Source organism: Musca domestica, unplaced genomic scaffold (assembly GCF_030504385.1).
Source record: "Musca domestica strain aabys unplaced genomic scaffold, Musca_domestica.polishedcontigs.V.1.1 85, whole genome shotgun sequence".
Taxonomy (NCBI): domain Eukaryota; kingdom Metazoa; phylum Arthropoda; class Insecta; order Diptera; family Muscidae; genus Musca; species Musca domestica.
The window spans coordinates 1,854,336-1,875,256 of NW_026712418.1; the positions used below are offsets into that span (position 1 = coordinate 1,854,336).

At 36.6% G+C, this 20,921-nt stretch overlaps 1 protein-coding gene across 4 annotated transcripts in view; it reads right to left on the minus strand.

Annotated features, from left to right (window-relative positions):
* The window catches only part of LOC101894606 (uncharacterized), a 78,597-nt gene that overhangs the window by 6,088 nt on the left and 51,588 nt on the right, over nt 1-20,921 (minus strand). For all 4 annotated transcript variants that reach the window (XM_059131377.1, XM_059131378.1, XM_059131380.1 and 1 more), the window contains 2 exons: nt 3,343-5,089; nt 2,279-2,548 (listed from right to left, as the gene is read on the minus strand). In XM_059131377.1, the coding sequence (XP_058987360.1) occupies nt 2,279-2,548; nt 3,343-3,910 (838 nt within the window). In that variant the 5' untranslated portion in view covers nt 3,911-5,089. The remainder of the gene's footprint in view (nt 1-2,278; nt 2,549-3,342; nt 5,090-20,921) is intronic.

Consider the following 20,921-nt stretch of genomic DNA (forward strand, 5'->3'; position numbering starts at 1 on the left):
GCTTTAAAGAAGATAATTTTCAAATACTTATAAAGCCACATTTTTTGGGAATGTATCTGAGAGCACGAGTAAAGATGTAGCGTGCTCCTACATAGAGGATTTTTCAAATGTGTTTGAAAAAAGACTCATGTCGAATTTAGCAATACGCCTTAAATGCTAGCCTATCTATTTTTATAGTCCCCAATATAGAAATAACATAACCGGCTCTTAAAGCTATCGCATCTTTCAAAATCAATTCTTCTGCAGTCCTGTGGTGTAGAACAGTCCTGGAAAATCTACATTGTAGTATTGAAAGCAATGAGAAAACCTATTAATTCGCAGTCAACAGAACTTAAAGTTGCCGACATGTTCAAACCCCCTCTGTCATTTTTACGGAGCATTAGAAATACTCTTCGGGGAGAAAGCCAAAGTGGAATATTAAGAGGCCACTGCAACATCCGAGCAATACTGTAGGCTGTGTGAGGATGAGGAAAAAAATGAAACGATCGAACTCCTTTTGTGCCATTGCCCTGCTTGTAAGGGAGAGACTACGAACATTAAACTCACGATCTCATTGTGTATTTAGGCACAGATTCCTTTGTCACCGCAGAAAGACTCTGGCGCCAGAGTTAAAACACAACTCATTCCGATGCTTTTTCCTTTTATCCTTCTTAACGTTTATTCCTTCTTTCTTTTCATTTTGACGCACGACGATCCCAATGGACCGAAAGGTCTCCGAGTGACGTAGTTACAATCTCACATCCTCTAATTTAACCTAAGCTAAACACCACCATAAAAAGGAGATTGTATTAAATTTGGCATACCGTTTGTAGTTCCTCCAAATATTAGCCTGAAATTCCACAAAGTATATATTCGTGGTGGGCATAAAATTCTAATTAGATTTAATGACGCCCGTCTGTCCGGAAAGAGTATACTAAAATTATACTAAGCGGATGGACCATCTGAAGCGCATTAGCGGTCAACATGCATGCATGAAATTATTTTTATTAATTTTGAAAAACTTTCCAATAGGTATCTCCAGTTATGTAGTATCTTGGAAAAATATTTCAACGAAAGTGTCTCAAATTTGGTATCTGATGTCCGATATTTAGTGTTCAGAACATTGTCAATTTAGATCCAGGTTTTCCTATAGGCCCCATATGACGATCCTTTCGGATATTATTGACTAGGTTACCCATATTATGAAAGGATGTGTCTTTAATTAGGCATTTGATGTTCGCAAAGGATACTAACCACTGCAGTAGGCAACTGACTACACAGGTCCTCGTTTTCCTACAGCCCTCCATATAACGGTACCGCCCAATTTATGGTATTTTGAGGAGTTTTACTGCATTCACCAATCAATTTCGTAGGCATTTGAAGTTTTAAATGGAACTTGTTTTGAGTATTGAATCCCGATGCTTTAACTTCTGAATGGGGGCTATTAAAAACTCTGTCCGGCTTAACTTAATGCTATTTATATCCTCTACCATGCTATGGAGGGTATATTAACTTTGTCATTTCGTTTGTAACTCTTCGAAATACACATGTCAGATCCAACAAGGGATACATTTTCTTGATCAGCGTAAAATTCGAAGTCGATTTAACGATGTCCATCCGTCTGTCTGTTAGAATCACGCTATCTTTTGAACGTATTGAGGTAGAAAGCTAAAATTTGGCACACGTGTGTATTTTGCCAATAGGCAGGTTATGTTCGTAAATGAGCCATGTATAGCCCCCATATAACGTTACCTCCCAATATTTGGTATTTTGATGATTTTAGCGAGATTAGTTACCGGAATTGTTTCAAATTTCTTATTTGAACTTCTGAATGGGTACTACAACCCATGACAAAAAATTACTTATGCAAGCTGGTATAGCCCCTATATAACGGTACCTCCCAATATTCGGTATTTTTATGATTTTTGAGACATTATAGACCGGATTGGTTTCAAATTTGGTATTTAAAGTTCATAATGGCTTTGTATATCCCCATATCACGATAACTCCCGATATTCGGTATTTTAATGATTTTTCGCCGGAATTATTTCAAATTTCGTATTTGAAGTTGGGAATCGGTACTACAGTCTATGATAAAAAATTGCGTATGCAGGCCCACGTCTTCGTATAGCCCCATATAACTTCGTATAACCCCCATTTAAACGGTATTTTTATGCGATTGTTTTTTTAACATTTCCAGGTTCCTTCCAAATGGTGGAGGGTGTAAAAAGTTCGGGCCGGCCGAACGTAGGCTTCTTTTTACTTCTTTTCTTTGTAATTTTTTCAACATTGAACTTACATTTGTTTATCGTATCAGCGGTGGCCACCACGTGATGCTGACTTGAGATATTTTTCAATATTTTATCTGCACTTTCAATGAATTTTTGCAGATTAGATGTTGGTATTAGAACATCTGAATCTGATATTTTATTTTGTTGTGCTTGTTGTTGTTGCTGCTGCTGTGATTGCTGGCCTTCGGGTGATTGCTGTTGTTGCTGCTGCTGCTGTTGTTTCATTTCACCTGCTCCTGTACCAGAACCGGCTGATGCTGCTGAATTGTTAATATTAACTGTAAGTGGAGAGAGGGAGAGAGAGAGAGAGAGAGAAAAAAATCGAATAAGTAAACAATTTATTTATAATCTACAAAAAAAATGGATAAAAAGCTAACAGAGACGTTTTGAAAATGTGTACTAATTGTGCGAACTGTACTAAATGGTAATTCATTTGAGAATGTTTTGGGTGAACGGATAAAGTTGGAATTTTGAAATTTTGCGTTAGGGTCCCTGTTGCTGGTAGGTTTGTGATAAAGAGGTGGGTTTGGAAAGTTTGTACTACAACTGCTTGAAAAGTACTAAATAGTACTATTTTTGGTACAAATTGGTATTGAGTGAATAAATAGTGCTTGCATTTTTACATTTTCTATTAGGGTCGCTGTTTATGTGAATCTTGGACATATGGAGGTGGTTTCGGAAATGCGTCCTGTAATTGTACGAAAAGTACTGAATGGTACAATATTCGGTACTGGGTGAAGTGATAGAGATAGAATTCTAAAATTTGATATTTAGGTATTTATATGGGAGCTATATCTAAATCTGATTCGATTATCACCAATTTCAATAGGGTTCGTCCTATGCCAAACAAATGATGTTTGCAAAATTTCATCTCATCGGATAATAAATGCGACCTGTATTTTGTTCCCAAGAATACATGGACGGACTGACATGCATAAATCGACTCAGAAAGTAATTCTATGAAGATCATCAAAAGTAACTATGGGTCTATCTCGCTTCCTACCCTACCACTATGTGATCTAGGGTATAAAAAAGAGCTCAAACTTAAATCATCGAATCCTTTAAAACTTACCTAAATTATTTTCAACAGCCTGGACATATTGTTCCTCTTGCATTAAATCGTTGTTTTGATTATTGAAATGGTCCAAGGCGGTATCATCGCCAACACCACCTCCGACACCGAGTGTCAAGTCTTCGGCGCCACCGGTGCCAGTTTCCCCTGCAGCACCAACATCTGTGCCCGGTCCATCACTACCACCACCATCTATGGCATTTTCATCAATGGTGGGCTCACGATGATGCGTTAATTTTTTAATGACGACCACATCGTTGCCATGACTGCCACCACCACCACCTGCTGATGGTAGATTCTCGTAACGTATATATGGCGGGGCAGCCCTGTTGTTCTTGACATTGGCACTTGCCACCGGTTCGAAGACATCGGCGTTACTGCCAGCGCCGCTGCTGCTTTTATTTGCCATTGAAAAGGCCATCAGTGAGGCCATAGCTGTATTGCGCATGGGCGGCGGCGCTAGGGTCTGTGTGGATGAATAGGAGGCATAGATAAATATGGTTAGAACAACAATGGACACCACAATTAGAAATCTCAACAAACGAGTATTGTGCATGTTGCTGGCCATGGCAAGAGTATTGGCTTTGCTAAACACCCCGGTGTTGGAATAACTGTTGTCTGGTAATATTAGCCAAGTTGTGATGATTCTGATGCAGCTGATGCTTTCTGGTTTGGCCGCTGCATTAGAAAAAAAGTTATGAAGCAGTTGTGTTTCTGTTTCTGTTGTTGATTAAGGACTTCTAAAATATGAGTTGCCCGCACACAGCTGGAGGTTGTCGTTTTGGCTTGTTGGTCCCCGTCGTCTTGGGTGATGCTTCTCTGCTTCAGGTTCTATGTGTTTTGACTGGTTTTTTGCTTAGCTTGTCTTGTTGTTCTGTTATGGCCAAAACAAGAGTTTTAATCGGACAACAAACAAGTTACACGCGCAAAAAAAAATATATTATATCAGCGGCAAAAAAGCCAGAGTTGTTGTCTCAGGGTGATGAAGGTAAAACTGGAATGCTGGCTGGCTTTGGAAAAAATGTAAATGGTCTGTTGTTGTTGGACTAATGACTAGTTACGTCGACGTCGTCGTTGTCGTGGTTGGCCTTATGTCGTTGCTATCTTGTGGCTTGTCTGACGGTTTGTCTGCCTGGCTGCCTGCCTTCCCAAGTTTTTGGTTTTGTTGACGGACTTTGTTTTTCTTTTTGTTTTGTTTTAAAGACTTTTGCGTTTTTTAATTGTTTAAAACCAGAGGGGGGGGGGGGTTGGATGTCTGCTTTAATGATAATAAGAGTATATTGTTGTTACTGTTGTTGATTTTGTTATTGCATCTTAATCATTGTACATTTTGTTGTGGTTGCCGTTGTTGTTGTTGTTGTGTTTGCTAATATAATATATTTAACTGGAGTAAAGAGCAGAGCCGCAAAATTTTTGCCTAGTTTACTCTCAATATCATCCAAGCGTATTGGTTTTTTGTTTGTTTGTTACTAAGACTATATTTGTTGTTGCTGTTTGTAGTTTGTTGTTGTTGTATTGGTTTATGGTGGATCTAGTTGAATAAGCTGCGCATGCTCAGTCTCATAGGTATTTTTGTTTTAATTCTCTAGTTTTGTTTTTAGCTTTTTGTTGTTGCTATTTTGTTTTTGGGTGAAATATGGCCGCGTTGTCGTCACAAAAATTCGTAGTCTGCTTCTTCTTCCTTGATTTCGTCAGTGTTCAGCCGAGACAGTTGACTGCCTCCATTTGCATATTTCTATGTTAGTTCCTGCCGGAGTAAAGAAGAAAAGACAAAAAATATTTGAATAAAATTAAAAATTTAAGTAAATGCAAATAAAAAACACTAAATATAGAAACAAAAAAAAAAACCTTTTTGTGTAAATATTTACAAGTTTCGAAAAAAGTTTAGGTGACCTTGACAGAGAAAAGAAAGATTTGACATTTTAACAATGAAAAAATTCTATAGAAAGAATGAGTCATTTGAAGAGGTTGGTTAAAGAAAAAATAGCTTGAAATTTGTCTGCTTTTTTATACCCTCCACCATAGTATGAAGGGGATATTAAGTTTGTCATTTCGTTTGTAACACCTCGAAATATACATTTTAGACCCCATAAAGTATATAAATACTTGATCAGCATAAAATTCTATGTCGATTTAGCGATGTCCGTCCGTCTGTGGAAATCACTTTAGCTTCCGAACAAAATGAAGCAGGTTGATAAAATGTTACTCTAATGTATATTACGTCTGCAGGAATTTTGATATTGGTATATGGGACATGTAGGTCCACGTCTTCGTATAGTCCCCATATAACGAGACCTCCCGATATTCGGTATTTTGATGATTTTAGCGACATTATTCTCCAGAGTTGTTTCAAATTTGGTATTTGAAGTTCGTAATGGATACTATAGCCCAAGACAGAAAATTGTCTGTGCAAGTCCACGTCTTCGTATAGCCCCCATATAACGGTACCTCCCTATTTTCGGTATTTTGGTGATTTAAGCGACATTATTCACTGGAAATGTTTCAAATTTGGTAGGGGATACTACAGCCTAACATAGAAAAGTCCACGACTTCGTATAGCCCCCATATAACGGTAACTCCCGACATTCGGTATTTTGATGATTTTGGCTACATTATTCACCGAGTCTTTTTCAAGTTTCGCATTTAAATATTGTAATGGCTTATTACAAAAGTTGCCTATGCAGGTCCCCGACGTCGTATAGACCCTAATATTACGGCTATATTCGGTATTTTTAAGATTAACTGAATTTTAAACGTTTTTTTTTTTTTTTGAAAATTGTCGAATTCGTTCTAAATGGTGGAGAGTATCCAATGTTTGGCCCAGCCGAACTTAGAGCTTTTTTAATTGTTTTGTAGAAAAAATAGACCTAATTTTTAAAATTAACTTAACCATTTTTTTTTTTTTTGAGAAAAAAGGTAGAAATTTTGCCAAGTGGTAATATCATTAAAATTATTAGCCCATAATTTATTATACCGCCCCTCAAATGGTCAATATTTTTCGCATAAAAAATATTGGTCCAATTCTTCTGTTACCCCTTCTCATAAAATACTAGCAAGTACCCAATACTTCGTCAGCGAAAGACCATCATAAAATTTTAGATTCGTTCCGACAGTTCGTGTTAGGCACTTTGACAATTTTTTTTTCAATCCAAAAGTTTTATATGTTTAATTCAAGTTTTTCCTTTTTCGAAAGAGAATAATGGGAAAATGTTTAAATTTTACACCAAAAAGTCTTCAAAATCTTTCATTTTGAATTTTAACGAGGAGGATATAAGTAAAACCATTGCACAATGGACCCACAACCAATTTTTCTGTTTAAAATTATTTCAACGCCTCCATATGTAAACCATTGAAAACAATAGCGACCTCAATATCAACATTTTAGGATTCCAGCCCTATCTCTTCACTCAATACCAAATTTAGTATCATTTGGTACACTGATTTAAAACAATCTACAATATAGTACACATTTCCAATACCACCTCCATATCTTAACCACAGACACCAGAAATTACATCCATATCGAATTTGAGGATACCAGCTCTATCCCTTCACCCAAAACCCAATTAAGTACCGTGTAGTACTTTTCGTACAAATATAGTACACAATTCCAAATCCATATCATCCATATTAAATTTCAGGATTTCAGCTCCTTTCCTTCATTCAATACCAAATATATTACGAATTCGTACTTTCCGTACAATTATGGTACACATTTCCGAAACAACCTCCATATGTCCAGGCTAATACAAAATTTCAAACTGCAAGCACTATCTTTTCACCCAAAACCAAATTGTACTAAATATAGTACTATTTAGCACACCATCTTCATATCTCAGTTCCAGATACCAACAGAGACCTTAATATCACATTTGAGGATCCAAGCCCTATCCTAGCAGCCAATAATAATTTAGTGTCATTTAGTACTTTTCGTACGAAAATAGGACGCATTTCCAATCCATCGCTAAATCTCAAACACAGATTCAATCAGTAATCTAAATACCAAATTTAAGATTTTTATCTCAATCCCTTCACCCAATACTAAAAATAGTACCATTCAGTACTTTTCGTACGAATATAGTTCACATTTCCCAAACACACATCTCCATAACATAACCACAGACACCGAGAGTGACATTCATATCAAATTTCAGGATTTCAGTTCTTTTCCTTCACCCAATACCAAATTTAGTACGACTTAGTACTTTCCGTACAACTATAGTACACATTTCCGAAACCACCTCCATATGTCTAGGCTACACATGAACAGCGATACTAATACAACATTTCAATCTGCAAGCACTATATTTTCACCCACACCAAATTTCAGATTTCCAGCACTAGTAATTTTCGTACTTTTAGTACTTAATTAAATTCGAATGTGTTCTTAGTGTAATAACTGTACTATATGGTACTAAATTTGATAAAATTTGGTCTTTCGTGAAAGTATAAAGGTGGAATGTTGATGGAGGATGTGAATTTGGCAACCCGTATTGTAACATGTATGACAAGTACTAAATGGTACTAAATTTGGTATGGGTATAAAAATATGCTTCTGATTGCCCTTAAACATATTTCTAAGCCCCACCACTCTAATATACAAAATTTTCACACATTTTTCTTACCCGCTTACATATATGTGTACATTTCTACGTACGTATGTCTGTATCTACTCCACACACACACACACACACACACAAAAACACCCAGTGATGGAAGTAAAGTGACCTTCCTATTTGGTTGGGTGTAAATATGAAACTAACGAAAAAACACAAATTCTCAGCGCATCACATCATATTGACACCTCAAGGTCACAGCCGGTGATGATGAGCCATCTTCATAGGAGGCGCCATAAGTACTGATAGACTGACTGATGACGACTACACACAAGGCATGGACAATGAGTCTGTTGTTGTTGTCAATGGAGATTATGATAATTTGAGGAAGGAGGCATTCATCGGCATCTTATCATCTTCATCATCGACATCATAAAGATTAATGGCAAGTTTTGGGTTGTTAAGTTAATTGTTGTTTATTTGCTTTAAAATAAAGTACTTCATTTCATAGAAAAACAAAACAAAAAAAAAAAAAAAGACAGGAGTACATTGTACAATTATGTTTGTGGTTTTGGGGGCTATTTCGAACGAATTTATTAATACCTGCCTGCAAGGTAAATGAACCCATTCAATGCTACTGAAAAATGCTTTCCAAAATTTTGGGTTCCGACAAAAAAAAAATAATATGACACGAAGTCTGATCGTTTATTTTTAAGCTTACCGAGGAAGATATAAGTAAAACAATTGCACAATGGACCAACATTGTATATTTCTGCCCAAAACCATTTCGACTTTTCCATATGTGAATCCTAGAAACCAACAACATTGGCCTCAATATCAAATTTCAACTCTATCCCTTTATGCCAAAGCATATTTAATAACATTTAGTGCGCATATCTAACAATCTTCGTCTCTCCATCCTAGACACCAAAAGTGATTTAGTACCATTTAGTACTTTCCGAATAATTATAGTACGTATTTGCAAAACTACCACCAGATACTAACGGAGACCTGAATATTAAATTTGAGGATTTCAGTCCTATCCTTTCACTCAATAGCAAATTTAGTACAATTTAGTACTTTTCGTACGAATATAGGACGCATTTTCAAACCACCGCCAAAATCTCAAACACAGATGCCATCAGTAATTCAAATATCAAATTTTAGAATTGTATCTCTATCCCGTCATTCAATTAAAAGTACTTTTCGTTCCATTATAGTACACATTTCCAAAAAAAACATCTCCATAACATAACCACAGACAGAGACACCGACACTGGCATCCATATCAAATTCCAGGATTTCAGAACTATTTCTTCACCCAATACTAAATTTAGCCATTTTTAAACCCACCTCCATATATCCAGGCTACACATGTTTACCCAATACCAAATTGTGCCAAATATAGCCCAATTTAGTACTTTTCGTACAATTATAGTACGTACAGGGTGAGATAAAAAAAAACTCCATCAAAGTCAAACGCCATAATTTTTTCATTTTTTTTAAATTTCATTGAATAAAGACAAAAAATGTCGTAAATAGCATCAAATTTTAGAATAAATTTAGATTTGTTCGAATTAGCCACCTTTGGCACGAATTGTGGCCTTCAAACAGCCAATGAAATCGTTACACGCTGCCCGAATGTTGCTCTGCGGTATTTTGGCCCATTTCCGGCGAAGCGCTTGCTTGAGGTGATCGACACTTTGGCATTTTTTAGTGCCAACCTTGCTTTCCAAAATACTCAAGACACAATAGCCCAACGGATTGGTATCCGGAGATTTTGGTGGCCATTGTGCGCTGGAAATGAAGCGAGGAACCTCATTTTGTAACCATTCTTGGGTGGCGCGTGCTGAGTGCGATGGTGCCAACTCCTGTTGGAATGTCCAAGGTCTGAGGCCAAAAATGTTTGCGTGCCCAAGGCTTTAATACACCCTCCATAATATTTTCGCGATAATATTTGGCATTTATTCTAATGCCACAGTCGATTAATACGAGCGGAGAGCGACCATCGTCTGTTTTGGCGGCCCACACCATCACCATGGCCGGCGCTTGAGTTCTGGTGGCCAACCGAAGGTGTACATTTTCAGCTGACCTCTTTGGCAAGTAAACACGATCATTGCTGCTGGACAACAAATGTTTTCTCATCGGAAAAAAAAACCAAATTCGGCAGTACACCACTTTCGGCCAAACGAAGTAACTCTATAGCTCTTTTGAGTCTATTTTCTTTCTGTTGCCGTGTAAGTTCTTGCACATTTTGGAATTTCAATGGCTTTAACCTGAGCTAATTTTTCAATATTTGCCGAATGGAATATTGCGATATGTTTTGTTCAGGTCACGAGCTATTTTTCGGCCACTGGGACGCGGGTTTCGATCAAGTCGCTTCTTCTTTTTTTCGAACCATTTCTGCTGATGTTGTTGTTTTCTTCCGTCCACTTCCTTGACGTCGGGCTACGCTACCAGTATCACGTTAACGAACGATGGTGCGATGGACACAAAAGATTTATTCACATTTAAATGCTGGAGTGCTCGAACGATAGCCAATTGTGGTTTTCCTTCGCTTTTGCCGACAGATGTATACCCTCAGCCACTGTTCGTTTATTTGAATATATTTTGACTTGCGTTGCGGTTATTCAAACTGTTGACCCTTTATGGGGGAGGTTCCAAAGGAGTGGACCAATGTTGTCCATTTCGTATCTGACCTAAGACTCATATAAATGTGCCAGATTTGGGCCACATCAGATCCCAGATTACAATGTTTTAAAAGAATCGCTGACTTTTTCGCAAATTATAAGAGATATAAATATTGGAAATTGTGACCCTTTGTGGGGGAGATACCAAAAGGAGTGGGCCAATATCTATAATCTTCAGACCAGATCTTGTGTTGATAGAAATATTGGGATGTGTGAAATTTGAAGGGAATCGGATGCTTACTATGCATTTATAAGCGTTTTGGTTTTTCAAAATTTTGACCCATTGTGGGGGAGGTACCAGATGGAGTGGTCAGATATATTTCATCTTCAAACCAGATCTTGGGTTAATAAAAATATTGTTATGTGCGACAAATGGAATGAATCGGATGCTTACTTCGCATTTGATCAGAGTTATAATTATTCCAAATTTTGACCATTTGTGGGGAAGGTACCAGAAGGAGTGGTCTGATACATTCCATCGTCACGCCAGGTCTTGTGTAAGCAGAAATATTGGGATGTGCTAAGTTTGAAAATAATCGGATAACCATCTAGCGTTTTGTGAGCTTCTACTTATTTTAACAAGGGCATGTTGTAGAAGGCCAACAGCATTGGCATTCATTTCTAATTTCACCGCACTTCGAAATCTGTTGTAGGATATTTTGGAATCGATCCAGCCATATTCGTCTGTGCGCATGATAAGCCTCGAAGGAATTCTCCGGTTTGGTTCAAACTTAGTACATCGTAATATTTTTATCAAACATAGATAGAATTCAGATGGGTAATATCGGTCCATTTCCTCTGGTGCGTAAAAAACAGTAAGTTCTCCTGGGCCAAGCTTTGAATACCATCCACCATTTGGAACAAATTTAGAAATTAGAAAAAAAGTAAAATCCTTTGAAAATTCTTTTAAATTCTTAAAAATTTCGAATATAGCCGTTATATTGGGGGTCTATACGAAGACGTGAACCTGCATAGGCAACTTTTGTCATAAGCCATTACAATATTCAAATATGAATCTTAAAAAAATCCTTTCAATAATGTAGTGAGGTACCGTTATATCGGCACTACACGCAGACCTGGCCCTGCATAGACAATTTTCTGTCACAGTCTGTAGTGCCTATTAGGAACTTCAAATATGAAATTTCAAACAATTTCGGTGAATATTGCACTTAAAATCCTGGACCTGCATAGATAATTATGAATTCCAATTCCATAACGAATTCCAAATACGAAATTTGATATATATATATATATATATATATATATATATATATATATATATATATATATATATATATATATATATATATATATATTTATATATATATATATATATTGAACATAATCTCAAAATACACAATGTATTTTATGGAAGATAAGAAAATCTTCTCCCCCTCTTACTACACAGGCGCCATCATATTTCGAACCATGTATTCTAAATCTCCACTCAATTGAATTGTGATAAGGAAAACCAGCATTTTTCAAAAAAAAAAAATTCTGGAAAAAAATTAATTACCTTTTGTGGTGATGAAAAGCAAACACACTCAGCAATGCTCCCTCTTCATTGTGAAAATATTAATGAGAATTTTATTTTTTCATTGCAAAATTGCAAAAATTGAATTATTATCTAAAGTGTCTATAAAAGTTAATATATGTACAAGTGTTTTAAAAGCCAACAGCCAAAGCCAACAGCAAACAAATCACTTACCAAATGAATTATCAAATATATCAATTATTATCAATAGGGAAAATGTTTGTGATTTTTGCGGCAGAAAATATTATTTGGAAGTAATTATACCCTACACCACTGGGTGGTCAGGGTATTATGTCTTTGTACATTTGTTTGTAACAGGCAAAAGGAAACGAGATAGACCCATAGTTCCTTTTGATGATCTGCATAGAATCACATTCTGAGTCGATTTATGCATGTCCGCCCGTACGTCTGTCCATGTATTTTTGTAATCAAAGTACCAGATGAAATTTTGCACAAATCATTTGTTTGGCCCAAGGACGAACCCTGTTGAAATTGGAGATAATCGGTAAAAATTTAGATATAGCTCCCATATATATCTTCGTCCGACTTGCCTTTTATTGTGCACCAAAGGTGTAATATCAGCCCGAATAGTATGGAATTTTGCACATGCAACCAAATTAGGCCTAAAATAAGTATGCCAAATTTGATCGAAATCGATTCAGATATAGCTATAGCTCCCATATATTGTTCATCCGATTTGTTATTTTTGTCCTCCGCAGCCGTAATATGCACTCTGTAACAACAGAATATTTGGAAAAATATATCAAATGCAGCTCAGAAATACATTCGCTAAATTTTATCGCGATCGGTTCAGATTTGGATATAGCTCCCATATATAACTTCGTCCGATTTACATTCGATTGTGCACCAAACGTCTAATATTTGCCCAAATCGGATGAAATTTGTCACTTACGACCGAATTGAGTCTAGAGGCTAGTATGTCAAATTTGGTGAAGATCGGTTCACATATAGCTATAGTTTCCATGTATAGTGTTCATCCGATTTGTCATATTTGTTATCCACAGCCGTAATATGCACTTCGTAACAACGATATTCAGGGAAATATATCAAATACAGCTCAGAAATATCTTTGCCAAATTTTATCGAGATCGCTTCCGATTTGGATATAGCTCCCATATATATTTTTATCCGATTTCAAATTAATTGTGCACCAAATGGGCAATACAAGTCCGAATTTAAAAGAACCTTTGAACTTTAAATTATAATTATAATCATAGCGTGATTGATTTCTTTACTGGTTTGTGTTTTGATTAAGGTTGGAGGACGAGCAGTCCAGGCTGTATGAACTGAATAGCCCCAGAATACTCCTGCTACTAAACCTTCAAAAAATATTTCCAAATTTCCACAAATATCCTTTCTATGGCCGACCTTCATAAACACTCTTAAAAATGCAGAATAACCCTGCCCATACATATTCCTTGAAAAAAAAATCCTTAAAGTACACAAATATCCTAAAAATATTTTTGTAAATTCACGAATATCTTTGCTTATAGCGCTTAAGAACTGTGCCAAAAAACCGAGCAAGGATGTTGCTCACAGCCCATAATAGAAAGCCATAAAAACTCACGGATATCACAGAGATGCCTCTGCCCGTAGTCATTAAGAAATAATGATAGGCACCACCTAAATATCCCTAACAAAATATATTAAAACAAGTACAAAAAACTATAAGTTCGGTCGGGCCGATCTTTGAATACCCTCCACCATTTAGAACGATTTTGGCAATTTTCAAAAAAATAAGATCCGTTAAAAATTCTGTTGAAATCTTAAAAATACCGAATGTAGCCATTATATTAGGGTATATACTATACGACGACGTGGACCTGCATAGGCAACTTTTGTCATATACCATTACAATACTCAAATGCGAAACTTGAATAAAAAAATTCGTTGAATAATGTCGCTAAAATCCGATACCTCCCGATATTCGGTATTTTAATGATTTTAGAGACATTATTCACCAGAATTGTTTCAAATTTGGTATTTGAAGTTCGAAATGGATACTACAGCCTAAGACAGAAAATTTTCTGTGCAGGTCCACGTCTTCGTATAGCCCTCATATAACGGTACCTCCCGATATTCGGTATTTTGATGATTAAAGTGACATTATTCACCGGAATTGTTTCAAATTTGGTATTTGAAGTTCGCAATGGATACTACAGCCTAAGACAGAAAATTGTCTGTGCAGGTCCACGTTTTCGTATAGCCCCCATATAACGGTACCTCCCTATATTCGGTATTTTGGTGATTTTAGCGTCATTATTTACCAGAATTTTTTAATTGCGCATTTAGAGTTCGTGACAGAAACTGCAGTCTGTGACAAAAAATTGTCTATGCAGGTCCAGGTCTTCGTATAGGCCCTATATACCAGTACCTCCCTTTATTCGGTATTTTGACGAGTTTATGTACAATACTCACCGAAATAGTTTGAAATGTCGTATTTGAAGTTCGTAATGGATGCTACAGCCTATGACAGAAAATTGTCTATTCTGGCCCAGGTCTTCGCACAGCTCCGATATAACGGTACCTCCTTATATACGATATTTTGATGATTTTAGTTACATTATTCACCGTTTATTTCAGGTTCGGAATTTGAATCTGGTAATGACTTATGACAAACAATGCCTGTGTGGGTCCACGTCGTATAGACACCAATATAACGGCTATATTCGGTATTTTTAAAATTTTAACAGAATTGTTTAAGGATTTTATTTTCAAATTCGTTCCAAATGGTGGAGGGTATTCAACATTCGGCCCGGCCGAACTTACTGCTTTTTAGTTTGTTTTTAAATATTTTTTAGGGCTATCAGAGGTTCTATAGCGGCTTTCGCAAAAAATATATTTTTGAAAAACTATTGTGTCCATATTTAAGGAATCTCTATAAGGAATTTTATCCAGAAAAAAAAAAAAACGTGGAAGCTGGAGGATTACACATCAGTTTAGTGGGCAGGACGCACCTACTCAACCATTATGGTTTTAAGGGATTTCACCCGAAATAAGTAGCCATTCTTTGGCCAGCAAATTTTGATATTTTGATGATTTTTACGACATCATTCACCCGAATTGTTTCAAATTTCGTATTCGAATGGGTGCAATGCGTACTACATCCTATGCAACAAAATTTCGTATACATGTTCATCGCAGTCTTCGTATATCCCCCATAAAACGTTACCTCTCCATATTCGGTATTTTGATGACTTTAGCGACATTATTCGTCGGAATTGTTTCAAATTTCGTATTTGAAGATTTTATGGTATTTTTCGGAATTTGTAGAAATTTGTCAAGCTCGTTCCAAATGATGGAGGATATTAAAAGTTCTGACCGGCAGAACTTAGCTGCTTTTTATATGTTACTTTTCAATTCTTTCGCGGATCTTCCCCAGATTCTCCAAAAATTGATGACAAATTTCTACCGAATCATAAATCAATTCCACACATGATTATTTTTGTTAACAAACAATACGTAAAAACACACACACATCATCATCACATTTCGAAAGTATTTGTATTAATTGGAATATTCATTCAACACCTGTCATAAATAATCGATAATCAGAACAGCAGCCCATTCGTAAGTTCAACATTCCATTAAATAACAATAAAGAAATAATTATGACTTTTCATAAAGAAATGTCAATATTGAATGACACTGGTATACAGAATTTATTTTCGGGAAATTTCCATGCAAAGCGATGGCATCATATTTCAGGGATTTATTTTTTTTTGGGTCTCAATTTGAAGATTTTGCCAATTTTTGGCACTACGTTTATGTATATGTTTTGGTGTCCCTACATTTTTCTCATATGTAGAACTTGTACATTTGACAGAGTAGAAGTGGTAATCTCATTTTCAAAATCGGTAATGGAAACCCTTTCGATATTTGGAAATCATCGACCATTTTAAAATAATAAACAAGCTAAAAAGTATCAATCGGTTTTGCCGACAGATGTATACCCTCAGCCACTGTTGGTTTATTTGAATATATTTTGACTTGCGTTACGGTTATTCAAACTGTTGACCCTTTATGGGGGAGGTTCCAAATGAGTGGACCAATGTTGTTTATTTCGTATCTGACCTAAGACTCATATAAATGTGCCAGATTTGGGCCACATCAGATCCCAGATTACAATGTTTTAAAAGAATCGCTGACTTTTTCGCAAATTATAAGAGATATAAATATTGAAAATTGTGACCCTTTGTGGGGGAGATACCAAAAGGAATGGGCCAATATCTATAATCTTCAGACCAGATCTTGTGTTGATAGAAATATTGGGATGTGTGAAATTTGATGGGAATCGGATGCTTTCTATGCATTTATAAGCGTTTTGGTTATTCAAAATTTTGACCCGTTGTGGGGGAGGTACCAGATGGAGTGGTCAGATATATTTCATCATCAAACCAGATCTTGGGTTAATAAAAATATTGTTATGTGCGACAAATGGAAAGAATCGGATGCTTATTTCGCATTTGATCAGAGTTATAATTATTCCAAATTTTGACCATTTGTGGGGAAGGTTCCATCGTCACGCCAGGTCTTGTGTAAGCAGAAATATTGGGATGTGCTAAGTTTGAAAATAATCGGATAACCATCTAGCGTTTTATGAGCTTCTACTTATTTTAACAAGAGCATGTTGTAGAAGGTATGTACATCTAGACTAGACCTGAATATATTTCTAATTTCACCGCACTTCGAAATCTGTTGTAGGATATTTTGGAATCGATCCAGCCATATTTGTCTGTGCGCATGATAAGCCTCGAAGGAATTCTCCGATTTGGTTCAAACTTAGTACATCGTAATATTTTTATCAAGCATAGATCGAATTCAGATCGGTAATATCGGTCCATTTCTTCTGGTGCGTAAAAAACAGTAATTTCTGCTGGGTCCAGCATTGAATACCATCCACCATTTGGAACAAATTTAGAAATTTGAAAAAAAAGTAAAATCCTTTGGAAATTCTTTTAAATTCTTAAAAATTTCGAATATAGCCGTTATATTGGGGGTCTATACGAAGACGTGAACCTGCAACTTTTGTCATAAGCCATTACAATATTCAAATATGAATCTTAAAAAAAAATCCTTTCAATAATGTAGCTAAAATCATCGAAAACCCGAATATTGGAAAGTACCGTTTTTTCGGCACTACACGCAGACCTGGACCTGCATAGACAATTTTCTGTCACAGTCTGTAGTGCCTATTAGGAACTTCAAATATGAAATTTCAAACAATATTGTACTTAAAATCGTCAAAATACCGAATATGGTGAGGTAGTGATGAAGAAGACCTGGACCTGCATAGTAAATTTTCTGGCATAGACTGTAGTTCCCATTATGAATTCCAAATACGAAATTTGAAACAACTCCTGTGAATAATGTTCCTAACATCGTCAAAATATCGAATATCGTCGACCTATATAGACATTTCTCATCCAGGGGGTAAAGCGCTCAGAAAGAGCGCTGGGAGCGATGGGATTTAGACAATCCCATTGAAAAATGTAGCTAAAATCATCAAAATGTCGAATATAGGGAGGTACCGTTACATGGGGGATATACGATATCGTGGACCTATATAGACCGTACTCTTCCAGGTTGTAAAGTACTCAGAAGGAACTCCTTTTGTGGATTTTCAGACAATTTCATTTGAAAAAATTGGCTACAATCATCCAAATACCGAATAACGGGGGTACCGTTATATGGGGGCCTTACAATATCGTGGACCGGTATAGTCCATCTTCGAACTTGACCTGCCTGCAGACGAAAGACTGATCTGTGTTATGTCGACAATTATTATTTCGATGAGTTACAAACGGAATGACGAACTTAACATGCCCTCCATACTCTATGTATGGTAGAGGAGGGTATAAAAAACGCGTATAATTAAAATACCAATATTTTTCAAATTTTCAATTATTATCTCTTGTTTTCGAAGCAATTTGCCACAACGGTATAAAAATAATCAAAAAACTATTACAAGAGATTTGAAGCAAATTAAAAATATTTACCCCAATAGAGCCGGCCTATGTTTTTATACCCTCCACCATACTATGGAGGGTATATTAACTTTGTCATTCCGTTTGTAACTCCTCGAAATACTCATATCAGACCCAACAAAGTATATATATTCTTGATCAGCGTAAAATTCTAAGTCGATTTAGCGATGTCCGTCTGTCTGTCTGTCTGTCCGTCTGTCTGTCTGTTGTAATCACGCTATCTTTCGAATGAATTGAGATAGGTGGCTAAAATTTTGCACACATGTTTATTTTTCCAGTAGGCAGGTTAAGTTCGTAAATGGGCCATGTAGGTCCACGTTTTCGTATAGCCCCCATATAACGGTACCCTTATTCACGGGAATTGTTTTAAATTTTGGTATTTGAAGTTCAAAATGGATACTACACCCTAAGACGGAAAATTATCCGTGCAGGTCCACGTCTTCGTATAGCCCCCATATAACGGTACCTCCCGATATTCGGTATTTTGATGATTTTAGCGACATTATTCACGGGAATTGTTTCAAATTTGGTATTTGAAGTTCAAAATGGATACTACACCCTAAGGCGGAAAATTATCCGTGCAGGTCCACGTCTTCGTATAGCCCCCATATAACGGTACCTTCCTATATTCGGTATTTTGATGATTTTAGCGACATTATTCACCGGAATTGTTTTAAAATTGGTATTTGAAGTTCGATATGGGAACTACAGTCTGTGACGGCTCCAGGTCTTCGTATAGCCCCCATATAACGGTACCTCACTATATTCGGTATTTTGATGATTTTAGCTACATTGTTCACCGTTTATTTCAAGTTTCGAATTTGAATATGGTAATGGCTTATGACCAACAATGCCTATGTATGTCCACGTCGTATAGACCCCAAAATAACGGCTATATTCGGTATTTTTAAAATTTTAACAGAATTTTTTAAGGATTTTATTTTTTGAAAATTTCCAAATTCGTTGCAAATGGTGGAGGGTATTAAAAGTTCGGCCCGGCCGAACTTACTGCTTTTTAACTTGTTTTTTTTTTTTTTTTTTTTTTTTTTGTTTTTATCGAAATGTGATGTCTCATGCCATGACAAGGATTTCCCAAGGTAATTTTCCACTAAAAAAAAATAACAAAAACAAAATGCGACACGTGCAAAGAGTTCTATAGAAGAAGTGAAGAAAAAATCTGCGATTGTTGAAAAAATAATTAAACCGCTTAAATGCGATCGAAAAGATCGTAATAGTTCACACGTGTTGGGTAATAGTTTAGACGTGAATGTGTATGACACAATAACCCATGTGTACTTGTGCAGGGAGGCGTGAAGATTGAAATTTTCTAGTGGTTGTTTCTGCTTGGCTTGATTTGTTGCAGGCATTGACAAGTTTTTGAATGTATCCTACTCGGAGAAGATACGAGACGTGATCTGTTGTTAGCAAAGGGTTAATGAATTTACTCCCAATATTCACGAAAGGATAGCCACCATAATTGAGCGTATTTTGAGGATGTTGAAACCCACTGTTCATTATTAAATTAAATGATACTAATGTAGATTTTAAACCTAAATATCCCACGTTCCCACAGGAGACAGCCAAACAATTTTCATATATTTTTGATTCCAAAATTGAATTCGATCAAAAATTGGAACTTCATATACAGGGTGAGATGAAAAAACTGCAAACAACTACAGACTGCTGTCATTTTTAAGCCACTAGTCCGACAGCTCTTAAAATTATTCCAGTGACAGCTCATTATATTCTTTACAAGCGAACAAAAGCATTTTGGTGAGAATTTTCCAGAGAAAAAGTTATTCGTGATGATGATTCTTTATATTTGGTGGGAAAACCACAAGTTGCTATCGTTAGAGCGCTCCAGCATTTAAATGTGAATAAATCTTTTGTGTCTCGTACCATCGCTCGTTACCCTGATACTGGTAACGTAGCCCGACGTCAAGAAAGTGAAAGAAAACAGCAACATCAGCAGAAATGGTTCGAAAAGTTTAGAAGCGACTTGATCGAAACCCGCCTCGCAGTGGCAGAAAAATGACTCGTGAGCTGAACAGAACATATCGCAATATTCCATTCGACAAATATTAAAAAATGAGCTCGGGCTGAAGCCATTGAAATTCCAAAAAGTGCAAGAACTTACACTTCCAAAAAGTGCAAGAACTTACACCGCAACAGAAAGAAAATAGACTCAAAAGAGCTAAAGAGTTGTTTCGCTTGGCCGAAAGTAGTGAACTGCCAAATTTGGTTTTCTCCGATGAGAAAACATTCGTTGTCCAGCAGTTTGTAAACAAACAAAATGATCTTGTTCACATGCCAAAGAGGTCATCTGAAAATGTGCACACTCGGTTGGCCATCAGAACTCAGGCGCACGCCATGGTGATGGTGTGGGCAGCCATAACAACCGATGGTCGCTCTCCACTCGTATTAATCGACCGTGGCATCAGAATAAATTCCGAATATTGTTGCGAAAATGTTGCACTCAGCACGCGCCACCCAAGAATGGTTACAAAATGAGGTTCCTCGCTTTATTTCCAGCGCACAATGGCCACCAAAATCTCCTGAAACTAATCGGTTGGACTATTGTGCCTGGGGTATTTTGGAAAGCAAGGTTGGCACTAAAAAATACCAAAGTGTCGATCATCTAAAGCAAGCGTTTCGCCGGGAATGGGCCAAAACACCGCAGAGTAACATTCGCGGGCAGCGTGTGACGGTTTCATTGGCCGTTTGAAGGCCATAATTCGTGCCAAATGTGACCAATTCGAACAAATCTAAACTTATTCTAAAATTTGATGCT